The sequence below is a fragment of the Eschrichtius robustus genome, chromosome 11 (assembly GCF_028021215.1).
Source record: "Eschrichtius robustus isolate mEscRob2 chromosome 11, mEscRob2.pri, whole genome shotgun sequence".
Classification (NCBI taxonomy): domain Eukaryota; kingdom Metazoa; phylum Chordata; class Mammalia; order Artiodactyla; family Eschrichtiidae; genus Eschrichtius; species Eschrichtius robustus.
In genome coordinates this window covers 52,386,857-52,401,442 of record NC_090834.1, presented here as the reverse complement: position 1 = coordinate 52,401,442, position 14,586 = coordinate 52,386,857, and the positions used below count along the sequence as shown (strand labels likewise).

At 40.5% G+C, this 14,586-nt stretch overlaps 1 protein-coding gene across 7 annotated transcripts in view; it reads right to left on the bottom strand.

Moving 5' to 3' along the window:
* Positions 1–11,991, bottom strand: part of CCDC90B (coiled-coil domain containing 90B) — a 49,898-nt gene extending 37,907 nt beyond the window's left edge. For 6 of the 7 annotated variants that reach the window (XM_068556381.1, XM_068556378.1, XM_068556382.1 and 3 more), the window contains exon 1: positions 11,489–11,991. In XM_068556381.1, the coding sequence (XP_068412482.1) occupies positions 11,489–11,588 (100 nt within the window). In that variant the 5' untranslated portion in view covers positions 11,589–11,991. The remainder of the gene's footprint in view (positions 1–11,488) is intronic. The other variant, XM_068556383.1, reaches the window with a different exon arrangement.
* Positions 11,992–14,586: the final 2,595 nt, after the last annotated feature.

Sequence of the window (14,586 nt, the reverse complement as noted above, 5' to 3'; positions counted from 1 at the left end):
TTATGGGTTGTGTGTTTCTGATTTTTTCATGCTTGGTGATTTTTGATTGGATGCTAAATAATAAGTTTGTTACCTTGTTTGGTGGTGGATATATTTATAATAAGTATTCTTGAGCTTCATTCTGGAATGCATTGAAATTACTCAGAAACGGTTTGATTTTTTTAGGTCTGGATTTTAATATACATTATTCAGGCCCAGAGTAGTGCTCAGTCTAGGGTTATTTATCCCCAACTAATGAGGAAAAATGCTTAAATATATCCTACCCAATGTCCCATGAATCATGAGTTTTTCCCACCTGGCTGATGGAAACAGACATTGTTCCTGGTACTGTAGGTGTGTGGGGTACTGTTCTCCCTAAATACATATAACTATACATATATGTGCATGTGCATACATATATGGTATATATATGGTACGTATATATATATGGGGTGGTTCTTTCTCTAGTCTCAGGCAGTCTTCTCATATGTACACACTGTTCACTACTCCATTAAGTACTCTAAGTGGATCCTTTGCTAATCTCTGAAGTTCTCTCTCTGTGCACATGGTGTCTCTATGGTGTCTGTTCTGTGAACTCAAGTCATTTTAGTCTCCCATACTGTCAGTTTCATCTCTTCAACTCTAAGAATGTGCCAGGTATAGTAACCAATCATCTTACTTGGCCTGGAACTGAGGGATGGATAGTACAGGGCAAATCAGACCATATTTGTCACCCTATCACTAGGTTTTCTCTGAGTTCCCCCTCCCTGAACCACAGCCAGAAACTGAAGGTAACAAGCGAGAGGGTAATAATAGTTTCCTTAGCAGGTAAATATGGTGCCTGAAAATCCGTCTTAGAAAGAAGCCAAAAACTAGGTAGCCTTCCTTATACAGATATTTCTTCAGCACTCTTAACAGTACCCAACTCTTAACAAGGATATTTATGCTTCATACCTTTAAAATTAATCAATAAAAATCACTTCATGAGTTGTAAAATAGTTGGATTTGCGATTTTAGCAATAGGTTGGGGATTTCTGTAAATTCATGGGGTCTCAAACAAGATTTATTCTTAATGAGTACCATTGGAAATGGAGAAGATGAGGGAAATGTAAACCTGCTGCATAAGGCAAAAAAAAAAAAAAAAGTTCATATAACGTATATCCTGGTTGGACTTCCTAAAGAGAAGCAGAGTAAAACAGCCAGGCTGGTTTTTATACCGTGTCCCAAAAGAAGAAATACAAGTCAGATTCTGCTAAAATAAACAAACAAACAAACAAATGAAACATTCAGGAAGATTAAAAGAAAATCTGATGTCTGGAGAATGACAAGTTCTATAATACTGCTACAAAGGTAGGAGAGTAGATACAGGGAATAGGGAGAATGGACTAGAAAGATAGACTGGCCCAGACTGTGAAGATCATGGCTTGCAATGCAATGGTATTTAAAGTTTATCCTGTAGGCCAGTGGTTCTCAACCCTATCTGTATATCAGACTCAACCGTAAGGATTTTGAAGAATAAATATACCTAAACATAACTTTTAGAGTTATTTGTGTAGTAGTTCTGAGGTACAGTCCAAGCCTATAATGCTTTAAAATCAACAGGTAGCCCTGATGCACGGTCAGATTTCTAAGTCAAAGCAGCCACTATAGGTCAAAGTTCTATGAAAACAATAACGATAATAAATATATTCTTCAACATTTGTACTCTGTGCCTTCTTTAGCTCTTCAAAGAATCAAAGTTGAGAAAAAATGTAAAACCGAAGCAAACTGTAGAGTCCACACATAGCTGCTGCTCTTCATCCCTCACCTCCCTCACTCTGACAGTGGTCTGCTTTCTTTCCTGAGTAGGAAAACTGCAGAGGCAGCTGGTAACATTTTGTGTAGGCATGTGAGTTATATGTAAATCACATGCAAAGAAACTAAGAATCATTTCTCAGATGGCCCAAGTGAGGAATATTTGTCTCAGGGGAGAGATCAAGATGGCAAAATAGAAGGGCGTGGAGCTCACCTCCTCCCACAAATACATCAAAAATCCATCTACATGTGTAACAATTCTCACAGAATACCCACTGAACACTGGCAGATCTGATACAATCAAAGCTTCAAGAAAGATCACCATGTAATGCAATAGGACTAAAGGAAAAAAAAAAAAAAAAAGAATTGGGACAGGACCTGTGCCCCTGGGAGGAAGCTGTGAAAGAAAAAAGGTTCTCTCACTCTGGGAACCCCCTTCACTGGCTGGGAGATCAGCCGGAATAGATAGGGTGCTTCAGAGACTCAGGGAATAGTGCAGCAACTGGCTTGCAGCATGCAGAACAGAGACCAGCACAGCCAGTCCTGGCCACCTCACTGCACTCCCCATCCTGAGACGCCCATCTGCTAGTGCACCTGGGGGCTGGGTGCTGAAACTCGAGCTTCAGCAGACAGACCCGGGGAGAGGACTGATGTTGTCTGAGAAGAGATAGCACAAAGCTGCTGGAGTGTGGTCCGGGCTGCAACTGGGAGTGTGTGCAGGACGGAGCCTGGGTCTGCCACAGAAGCCCCACTGTTAATGCATGTGTGAAGGGAGAGGCAATATCCCACCATAGCAGCCTGATTCTCAGCATGCTCACAGCTGGTGTGGTTCTGACTCTACTAGCTCTGGGAACGTGCAAGTGCCAGTGGGTTGCCCATATCCAGAGGTGGGGCTGAAACCTGAGCCATGTCTCCAAGGATGTGAGAGTTTGGCAGATTTATGATGCTGGTGTCTTTGTAAGCTCAGTGCCTGTGGGTCATCCGAGCTGATTACTGGTGTTTCCATGGCTGGGGCAGGTCTGGCATTAGCATGCACACAGGGGTGGGGCTGGGGTCTGGGCTAATTCCGTGGCTCCCACAGCAGTACTGGTGCCTGTGTGATTGCAACGGAAATGCACTAGGGACCTGTGCTGGTGGCTTTGTGAGCATAGCGCCTGAGGAACATTTGGGCTGATTGCTGCATTCCGACAGCTGAGGTGGGGCCAAGCGCAGTGCCAACAACAGTGTACTCTGTGAGCACACACAGATGACAGGCAACAGGACAGAGTGCACTTCCTGGTGGACAGCTCCTGCAGAGGCATATTCAGTGGCTCCTCTACCAGAAGAAGTGCTCCAGTCCTGCATACCTTACACCATAGCTCAGACATGGATCTAGGGGCTTCTACTCCAACAACTGGGAAGCAAACAAACCCTGCCCCTGACAGGGCTGTGACAACCAGACCAAAGATGAGACCATGCTCAACATCCAATGCAGGCTCTGGTTACCACAACACCAATCACACCCCCTTATCAAGGGGATAACGATCAGAACGCACTGAGGAGATACAAGGCAGGCATCCATACTAAAAAGTGTCCTCACACCAAAAATATTAGACTCATGGAGGCTATGCAGGGACACACCAACATAAAAACAGCCCTTCAAGACCACAGTAGATAACTGTTTCTCCTAAATTCAGTCAGAGAAATATAAGTAAAATTAAGCAGCAAAAGAACCACCCCCAATTAGAGGATCAAGAGAACTAGCTTGAAAGAAGAAACAACGAAACAGACCTGTACAGCCTACTAAATGCCAAGTTCAAAAACGAGGTAATAAAAATACTGAAGGAATTAAGAATAGTTATTGACGGAAATACAGATCACTGTAACAAGGAACTAGAAACTATAAAGAGGAGCCAATTAAACTAGAAAACTCATTTGCTGAGATGAAAACCAAACTAAAGGCAATAAACAGGAAACTAAATAATGCAGAGGAATAAAGAAGTGATCTGGAAGACAGAGTAATGGAAATCACCCAATCCGAACAGCAGACAGAAAGACAAATGAAAAAAAAAGATGAAAGCAACATAAAAGACCTATGGGATAATATAAAGTGTGCCAATCTATGCGTAATAGGGATCCCAGAAGGAGAAGAAACAGAAAAGGGGATTGAAAATGTATTTGAAAAAATTATGGCTGAAAACTTCCCAAGCCTAAAGAAGGAAACAGATATCCAGGTACAGGAAGCAAGAGGGTCCCAAACAAGATAAACCCAAACAGACCTACACCAAGATATTTTATAGTTAAAATGGCAAAAGTTAAAAAGAGAGGATTCTAAAGGCAGCAAGAGAAAAATAAAGAATTAGTTACAAGAGAACCCCCATAAGGCTATCAGCTGATTTCTCTACAGAAACGTTACAGGCCTGAAGTGAGTGGCAAGATATATTCAAAGTAAGGGAAAACCCTGCAACCTAGGATACTCTACCAAGCAATGTTTCCATTTAGAATAGAAGGAGAGAGAAAAAATTTCTCAGACAAGCAAAAACTAAAAGAATACAGTAATACTAGATCTATCCTAAAAGAAATATTGAAAAGTGTTCTCTAAATAGAGAAGCAAGAATCTATAGGAAAGAGAAAACCACAATAGGAAAGTAAATCACTTAAATAAACCACTACAGAGATTAAGAAAAAAATTTCATGAAAGCGATTATAACTACAATGCACAGAAAAGGATGAACATGAAGATGTAAAACAGGACATCAAAAATCACAAAATGTGGGCAAAGGGAGTACAAAAATGTTGATCTTTTAGACTGCGTTTGAGCTTATATAACTACCAGTCTAAAACAAGTAGACATAGTAATGGGTTAACGTATTTGGAAACCAGGTAACCACAAATCAAAAACATACAATAAATTCACAGACACCAAAAAGAAAGGTACTCAAGCGTAATACAAAAGAAAACCATCAAGCCACAAAAAGAAATACAAAAAGCAAAAGAAACAAAGAAGAAATACAAAATCAACTGGAAAACCAGGTTTAAAATGGCAATAAATACATATTTATTTTTTCAATAATTACCTTAAATATCAATGAACTAAATGTTCCAATCATGAGTGGCAGACTGGGTAATAAAACAAGAACCTATATTATGCTGCCTACAAGAAACCCACTTTAGGGCAAAGACACACATAGACTGAAAGTGAGGGGAAAAAGACACTTCATACAAATGGAAATGAAAAGACAGCAGGGGTAGCAATACTCATATCAGACAATATAGACTGTAAGACAAAGCTCATAAAGGAAAATAAAGAAGGACACTGTATAATGATAAAAGGATCAATACAAGAAAACGATATTACACTCATTAACATATACACACCCAATATAGGAGCACCTAAATACATAAAACAAATACTAACAGTCATAAAGGGAGAAACTGATGGAAATACAATAATAGTGGGAGACTTTAACACTGCAGTGACATCAATGGACAGATCATCCAGACAGAAGATCAGTGAGGCAACAGAGATCCTAAAGGACACAATAGGACAATTAGACTTAACTGATATCTTTAGGACATTACATCAAAAAAGAACCCCCAGAATACGCATTCTTTTCAAGCACACATGGAATATACTCTAGGACAGACCGTATACTAGGACACAAAACAAACCTCCAAAAATTTAAGAGGACAGAAATTATTTCAAGCATCTTTTTTGACTACAATGGCAAGAAATGAGAAATCAACCACAGAAAAAGAAACATTACATGGTGGGTAAACAACGTGCTACTAAAAAACCAGTGGGTCAATGACAAAATCAAAGAGGAAATTAAAAAATATCTTGAGACAAATGACAATGAAAACACAACCATAAAAAATCTATAGAGGGCTTCCCTGGTGGCGCAGTGGTTGAGAATCTGCCTGCCAATGCAGAGGATACGGGTTCGAGCCCTGGTCTGGGAAGATCCCACGTGCCTCGGAGCAACTGGGCCCGTGAGCCACAATTGCTGAGCCTGCGCGTCTGGAGCCTGTGCTCCGCAACAAGAGAGGCCGCGATAGTGAGAGGCCCGCGCACCGCGATGAAGAATGGCCCCCACTTGCCGCAACTAGAGAGAGCCCTCGCACAGAAACGAAGACCCAACACAGCCATAAATAATAATATAAATAAATAAACCCAAAGTTAAAAAAAAAAAAATTAAAAAAAAAAAAATCTATAGATACAGCAAAAGCAGATCTAACAGGGAAGTTAATAGCGATACAGGCCTTTCTCAAAAAAACAAGAAAAATCTCAAATAACCTAACCTACCAGCTAAAACAATTAGAAAAAGAACAAAACCTGAAGTCAGCAGAGGAAGCAAATAATAAAGATCAGAGAGAAAATAAGGAGTTCCCTAGTGGTGCAGTAGTTAGGACTTGGCACTTTCACTGCCTTGGCCTGGGTTCAATCCCTGGTCGGGGAACTAAGATCCCACAAGTCACAGCATGGCCAAAATAAATAAGTAAACAAAATAAAGAATTAAAAAAAAAAGGGATTCCCTGTTGATCCAGTGGTTAGGACTCCGTGCTTTCACTGCCGAGGGCCTGGGTTCAATCCCTGGTTGGGGAACTAAGATCCCACAAGCCATGCGGCAGGGAGCAAAAAGAAAAAGAGAGAGAAAGAGAGAGAAAATAAACAGAGATGAAAAGAAAGTAGGAAAAAAAAATCAATAAAACCAAGAGCTGGGGAATTCCCTGATGGTCCAATGGTTAGGGCTCCGCACTTCCACTGCAGAGGGCAAGGGTTTGATCCCTGGTCAGGGAACTAAGATCTTGCAAGCTGCGTGGCGTGGCCAAAACAAAACAAAAAGAATAATCTTAAAAACAAACAAACAAAAAACAAAGAGCTGGTTTTTTGAAAGGATAAACAATATCTACAAATCTGGCCAGGCTCACCAAGAAGAAAAGGGAGAGGACCCAGATAAACAAAATAAGAAACGAAAGAGGAGAAATAACAACTGAAACTGCAGAAATACAAAAAACTGTAAGAGAATACTATGAATAATTATATGCCAATAAATTCGTCAACCTAGACGAAATGGATAAGTTTCTAGAAACATAGAGCCCACCAAAACTGAATCAAGAAGAGAGAATACGAACAAACCAATTGCTAGAAGTGAATTAGAATGTATAATTTAAAAACTCCCTGCAAACAAAAGTCCTGGACTGGGATGGCTTCACTGGAGAATTCTACCAAACATACAAAGAAGAACTTATACTGATCCTTCTCAAACTCTTCCAAAAGATTGAAGAGGAGGGAACACTTCCAAAGTCATCCTATGAAGCCACCATCACCCTGATACCAAAACAACACAAAGACACTACCAAAAAAGAAAATTATAGGCCAAATATCTTTGATGAATATAGATGAAAAAATTCTCAACAAAATAACAGCAAACCGAATCCAGCAACACATAAAAAGGATCATACACCATGAACAAGTTGGATTCATCCCAGGATCATAAAGATGGTTCAACATATGCATATTAATCAATGTGATAAACCACACCAACAAAAGAAAATACAAAAAAACCCACATGATTGTCTCAACAGATGCAGAAAATGCACTTGATAAAATTCAACATCCATTCATGATAAAAACTCTTGCCACAGTGGGTATAAAGGGAACATATCTCAACATAATAGAAGCTATTTATGACAATTCCACAACCGACATAACTCAATGGTGAAAAGCTAAAAGCCTTCCCGCTAAAATCTGGAATAAGACAAGGATGCCCACTCTCACCACTTCTATTCAACATAGTACTGGAAGTCCCAGCCACAGCAATCAGACAAGAAAAAGAAAAGGTATCCAAATTAGAAGAGATAAAGTTGTCATTATATGCAGATGACATGACACTATATACATAAAACCCTAAAGACTCCACACAATAACTACCAGAACTGATAAACGAATTCAGCAAGGTAGCAGGATACAAGATTAACATACAGAAATTGGTTGCACTTCTTTACATTAACAATGAAATATCACAAAGGGAAAGTAAGACAACAATCCCTTTTAAAACTGCATCAAAACAAAACAAAAACTTAGGAATAAACCTGACCAAGGAGGTGAAAGACTTATATGCTGAGAACTATAAAACACCGATAAAGGAAACTGAAGGTGATTCAAAGAAATGGAAAGATATCCCATGCTCTTGGATTGGAAGAATTAATATTGTTAAAATGGCCATACTACCCAAAGCAATCTACAGATTTAATACGATCCCTATCAAATTACCCATGACATTTTTCACAGAACTAGAACAAATAATCCTAAAATTTATATGGAACCACAAAAAAAAAACACACCCAGAACTGCCAAAGTAATCCTGAGGAAAAAGAACAAAGCTGGAGGCATAACCCTCCAAGACTGAATTCAGACAATACTATAAAGCTTACAGTAATCCTAACAGCATGGTATTGCACAAAAAGAGACATATGGATCAATGGAACAGAACAGAGAGCCCAGAAATAAACCCACACACCTATGATGAATTAATCTTTGACAACTGAGGCAAGAATACACAATGGAGAAAAGACAGTCTCTTTAGCAAGTGGTGCTAGGAAAGCTGGACAGCTGCAGGTAAATCAATGAAGTTAGGACACTCCCAGGACTCCCCTGGTGGTCCAGTGGTTAAGACTCTGTGCTTCCACTGCAGGGGGCATGGGTTCCATCCCTGGTTGGGGAACTAAGGACCCCGCATGTCGCATGGCGCAACCAAAAAAAAAAAAAAAACCCAAAAACAAAAAAACGCCACTCCCTCACACCATACACAAAAATAAACTCAAAATGGCTTAAAGACTTAAATGTAAGACGTGACACCATAAAACTCCTAGAAGAGAACATGGACAAAACATTCTCTGCCATAAGTCATATCAATGTTTTCTTTGGTCAGTCTCCCAAGGCAATAGAAGTAAAGGCAAAAATAAATAAGTGGGACCTAATTAAACTTAAAAGTTTCTGCACAGCAAAGGAAACCATAAACAAAACGAAGACCACTCTTAGAATGGGAGAAAATATTTGCAAACGAAGTGACTGACAAGGGATTAATCTCCAAAATATACAAACAGCTCATGCAGCTCAATATCAAAAAAAACAATCCAATCAAAAAATGGGCAGAAGATCTAAATAGACATTTCTCCAAAGAAGACATACAGATGGCCAAAAGCACATGAAAAGATGCTCAACATCACTAATTATTAGAGAAATGCAAATTAAAACTACAATGAGGTATCACCTCACACCGGTCAGAAGGGCCATCATCAAAAAATCTACACACAATAAATGCTGGAGAGGGTGTGGAGAGAAGGGAACCTTCCTACACTGTTGGTGGGAGTATCAATTGGTACAGCCACTGTGGAGAACAGTATGAAGGTTCCTTAAAAAAATAAAAACAGAGCTTACCATATGATCCAGCAATCCTACTCCTGAGCATATATCCAGAGGAAGCCATAATTCGAAAAGATACATGCACCCCAATGTTCACTGAAGCACTATTTACAATAGCCAAGACATGGAAGCAACATAAATGTCCACTGATGGATAAATGGATAAAGAAGATGTGGTACAACGGAATATTACTCAGCCATAAAAAAGAATGAAATAATGCTGTTTGCAGCAACATGAATGGACCTAGAGACTATCATACTAAATGAAGTCAGAGAGAGAATGACAAATATCATATGATATCACTTACATGTGGCATCTAATATAATACAAATGAACTTATTTACAAAACAGAAACTTATGGTTACCAAAGGGGAAAATGGTGGGAGGAGGGATAAATTAGGGGTTTGGGTTTAGCAGATACAAGCTACTACATATATATAAATAAAATAGATTAAAAAAACAAGGTCCCACTATACAGCACAGGGAACTATATTTAATATTTTGTAATAAAGTATAATGGATATACTCAATACCTTGTAATAACCTATAATGGAACATAATGTAAAAAAAGAATATATATATGTATAACTGAATCACTCTCCTATACATTTGGAACTAACACAACATTGTAAATCAACTGTATTTCAATAAAAAGTTTTTAAAAAGAAAAAAATGAAGTATAATGGAAAAGAATCTGAAAAATAATATATATATGTGCATATATATATATATAACTGAGTCACTGCTGAAATTAACATAACATTGTAAATCAACTATACTTAAATAAAGAATTTTTAAAATTTAGTTCTAACTTCAGAGCTGCAACACTTCAGTGACGTGGGTGATCATTAATATATATTTTTACATGCTGGTCTGTAGACATATGCTTTGCTAGATGCATCAGAATTATCAGGATTAATATATTAAATAATAAACTAACACAGAGATCTATGGGCTCCACCTCTCCAGACTGACTCAGTAGTTCTGCGGGAGGGCCAAAAAAATCTGTGTTTTTGAAAGCACCCCCGGTGTTTTTGATGTTCTGCTAAGTTTGGGAAGTAGTAATGAACTAGGAATCCAGCACTATTGGTCACAAAACTTAGACAAATAACATCACCTTCCTGTGCCTTCCTTTATCTTTAAACAGGGAATGGGACTAGATGATAGTTAACTAAGACCCTTCCCTTGGTCAGAGGTCAAGGTTTTCAAATTCCTTGATTACTGACATTATGAGGCAAGCTTAAACTACTTGTACACAGTAAACACTCAATAAATATTTGTTTACTGAAGAGGGACACAAATCATATTAGCTCTAAAAGTTTACAAAGGATTGAGACTGCGGTGATTTCCCAGGGTTCAAAAAAATGCTACGTCCATTTTGTAAAGCCCATCATAATGTGCGTGTATACTAAACACCTGAATATGTACAAATACCTTGCCAAGGACCCTGGGAACTAAACAGCGGTCTTATAGATGGGGGATCTACAACTGCAGTCTTGCTGGGTGAGTAAAACGAAACAATGAGCAAAACAGCACAAAGTAGTGGTACTGGGCGGCTCAGTTCACCCGGCACTGAAGATTTAAGGTGAATAGACAATGGTTATTACGAAGTGCCTACTCTGCGGACAACCTTAAAGAGTTTTAAAATTAGGGGAAAAAAGATTCTGGAAACGTCTCTCAATAAAGTCAGACGTCCAGGACACACTGCTAACAGCTGCGCCTCCCAGTCAACCCTTGTAGTTACGGCATTCCCGTTTTCTTTTCTTTCCTTTTTTTTTTTTTTGAAAGGCTACTAGGTGATTACAGAGTACTGAAAATCAGCGAAAATAAAGCGCACCTGACCTGAAATGTACGCTGTAGTTTACCGGAGACCTGGGTTCGAGGACTGCACCTAAGCAACACAATCTAAGTCTGAACAGGCCGCGAAAGATATCCGGCCTCTCCGAACACAGATTACCTTACGGTTGCTCCCGACACACCTACGAGAGGGCGGGGATTATCGGCCCCATTTGATAATAATAAGGAGAAGGGTTCAGAAAGACGCCTGGCGGGGCTCTAGTGGCGGGGCCAGGCGGGAAGCCAGGCCTTCAGAGGCAAGCCCTCCGAAGAGGAAGGCGGTCCTCTTCTCCGTCCTCGACCCTCCCGCCTCAATCCCTCGGGGCGAAGCCCGGGAGCAGGGTCGCCAGGACCCGGAGTGGGCTGGAAGGCGTGGCACCCTCGCCTCACGCTCGCCCGAGCAGGCACGAACCACGGGCACCGTCTTTCTACAGAGCACGCAGGCATAGGTGATGCGGTGCCTTTTCTCACCTCTCCTCAGGGCCGGGGAAAAACGCCCGCGGGGAGCTGAAACCCAGCGGCCCCCGCTGCCTTCAGAACGCAGGAGCCGCCCAAACCAGCGACCCCACATGTCTTCGGCTTTCCAGCTGGCGGGGAAGGGCGAAAAGCTGGATGAATCGCGTTCAGGCTTTTGGGTAAGGTAGTTCCGGTACCGAGAGGATGCTGGGAAATGTAGTTTTCCGCCGGTCACACGAACGTCTCTCGGCGCAGGCTCGCACCGCTGTCCCGCAAAGCTGGGCCTCTTCACAGACTGACCCACAGTTCCCTAGCATGGTTCAGAGCGGCTCCGCTTCTCCCACCTCCCTTCCCCAACCCGTGCACGCCGTTACCGCCCTAAGAAAGCGGAATCTTGTTTGAGAACCTTGCGGCTCCCGTTTCCAGGCAATGAGATGTACAGCTCAACAGCCAAGTCCCACCGGAGAGCCAGTGCCCATTTCCACTTCGGCTCAGTGGGAGACAGTCACGTCTAGCCGCACGGCAACCTGGGAAGTGCAGTCCTCGGCCGCTGATCATCCCGGGGGATCGCGCAGAGACCTTCTGGGAAGTGTAGTCCCGCGGGCCCCTCATTCTTGCTGCTTCATATCCTGCTGCTTCGCCCTCTCGTGTACAGGAGGACGAAATGTATTTGGTTTAGTCGCTTTCTTCAGGAAAGCTGAATTCCTTCGTTTCTACGGTAGACCAGATTTTAAACCTTTATCCCTATCAGACCTCAGTACTCCAGACTTTTCCCCACATGGTAAAATGTTGAAAATAACAACACACAGTAGTTGTGGGTTCAAATATGCCAATATATTCTGTGTAAATTCTAAAATGGTAAACAATTGTTAGGTTTTAGTGGCTTAATTATTCTTACAAGGATGTAAAACAGTTACCACTGGGTTGGTCAATCTATGAGTTTGTTTTCAGAGCTTTGTGAGTGTCAGCTTCTTGACAAGCCCTATTCTAAGCACTGAGGCACATTAAAAGAACGCTTGATTCCTGCCAGGGCTTTAACAGAAAATAAATGGAGAGGAAATATAAATGGCTAAAAAAAAAAAGTTTAATCTCACCAGTTAAAAAAAAAGTAAAACCTAAAGATAGACCATTCTTACCTGTTAAAGATTTTCTGAAAAATAATGATCAATTCTACCAAATAAGCCATCAGATAGGGTCACTCAAGCTGCTGGCAGGAATTTATGTTAGTACAACATATTTGGAAAACAATTTTAATAATATATATAAAACTCAAAAAATTGAATATATACATATATATACCCAATATGACTATAATTCTGTTAAACGATATGAGTAAAGTCAACAGGCATTGGTAATAAAAATAACTCCAGCTGCTCACAGCCTGGGAGATATAGATCAGTAAGTGGGAACACAAATTACCTTAAGTTCAGTAACGATTATGAAAAAAAGTGTACCTCTTTTATATTAAAATACCTCTTATTATTTATATTACTGTAAAATTCTCTCCCCAACACAAATACACAGTGTTGATGATGGGCCAATCATATTCTTTGGAATTGAATATGGAATTGGCTATTGGATTCAGGGATTCTTAATCATCTTCTGAAGTTCGCTGGAACTACAGCAAGTGAATTTGGGAGCTGGCACAGTTACATTTTTGCCAGAGAAGTACAGAAAGGCAGAAACAGAGATAGCAGATGGAGTGAGAGTCCAGGTGGTATTCAGCTAATAGATTTAGCCACTTCCTGAGACCTTCCTAAGGCTCCTGTGTTTCCAAATTCTCCATTGTTGCTATTATTTGTATGCTGAAAGTCTTAATTGATAAAAATATTTTCCCATAAATGTGTTAATATTTTCTCGTATGTTGAGAGGAATAAAGGAGCTAATGCATATAAAATACTCAGCTCGGTACATGGCACATATGAACACCTAACAAGCAGTGGCTATTTTTATTACTAATGCCTGTTGACTTTGCCCAGTGTTCAGAAGTAATTCTCCACGGGTCTCTCATGCTTCTGCATGGCTCGTTAGCAGAGGCCCTCTCTGCCTTTTGTTATGGACTCTCTTTTTAAGGAAGTTTGTATAATGAACAGCTTTGGGAAGTACAGTGTCTCCCTCTGGAGCCAAATGGAGCCTCATGCTTACTGCCTATTATAAAAGATTTGGGTTTTTCTAGCTCAGGGTTCCTCTCTGTAAGGCAATCCACTGCACACTCAGGCACACACCTGGGCCTATCTGCATCACAACATGGGACTCAGGGGAAGGGGAACTGATGCAAATATGCTGATGCACAGGCGGCTTGCTGTGCTGTAATTACATCCTTTGTCTCTGGCCCAGGAGCCTCATGTCTTTTGCCAACATCCAGGCAACTGTGGCAGGCTAACTTGTTATCTTGCAAATAGGTAAGATCTCAGACCCTTCACAGTTCTTAACAATCATTGCCCTTCATTGAACTTTAAAACATTTTTCATTCTTTTAATTTCACTCACAGAAATATCTGCATGCCAGCTAGTTAGTTTAAGGCTAGATGTTGTGAGGAATGTAAAGAAACATAACTCAGTCCAACAACTATTTGGGTCCTACTATATGCAAAGACTTCTGCTCTCCCAGAACTTGTAATATAACTGGGAGAATAGAACAAGTGTGCTAATAGCTTCCACACAAGGCAGTAACGGATTGGTGCCATTTAAATGTTACAGAAAAAAAAATCCTTTGGTTCAGTTGAGGATGATACTTTTCGGTCATAGTTAGTAAGAGAAGATAAGATTTGAGCCCTGTTTTTAGGGGATTTTATGGGCAGAGATTGTAGGGACAAGGTCTAGGAGAGAGGATTGGAGTAAACAAGGACATTTAATTAATTAATTAATTAAATTAATCTCCATGCTCCTTCCCACTTTGGGGCCTCTGTGCATGGTGTTCTCTCAAGTTGGAGCCCTTTCTCCTCCTCTTTACCTAGTTCATTCCTTCCTATCCTTCAGATCTTAGTTTAAATCACACCCGTTTGGGGGGGGGGGTCCCTCCTCTCCCCACATGTAGATTTCATCTATTTGTTATGGACTCCTGTAGCAACCCAACTTTCCCATGTCACGGCACTTCTTATTTGTATCCTGCAT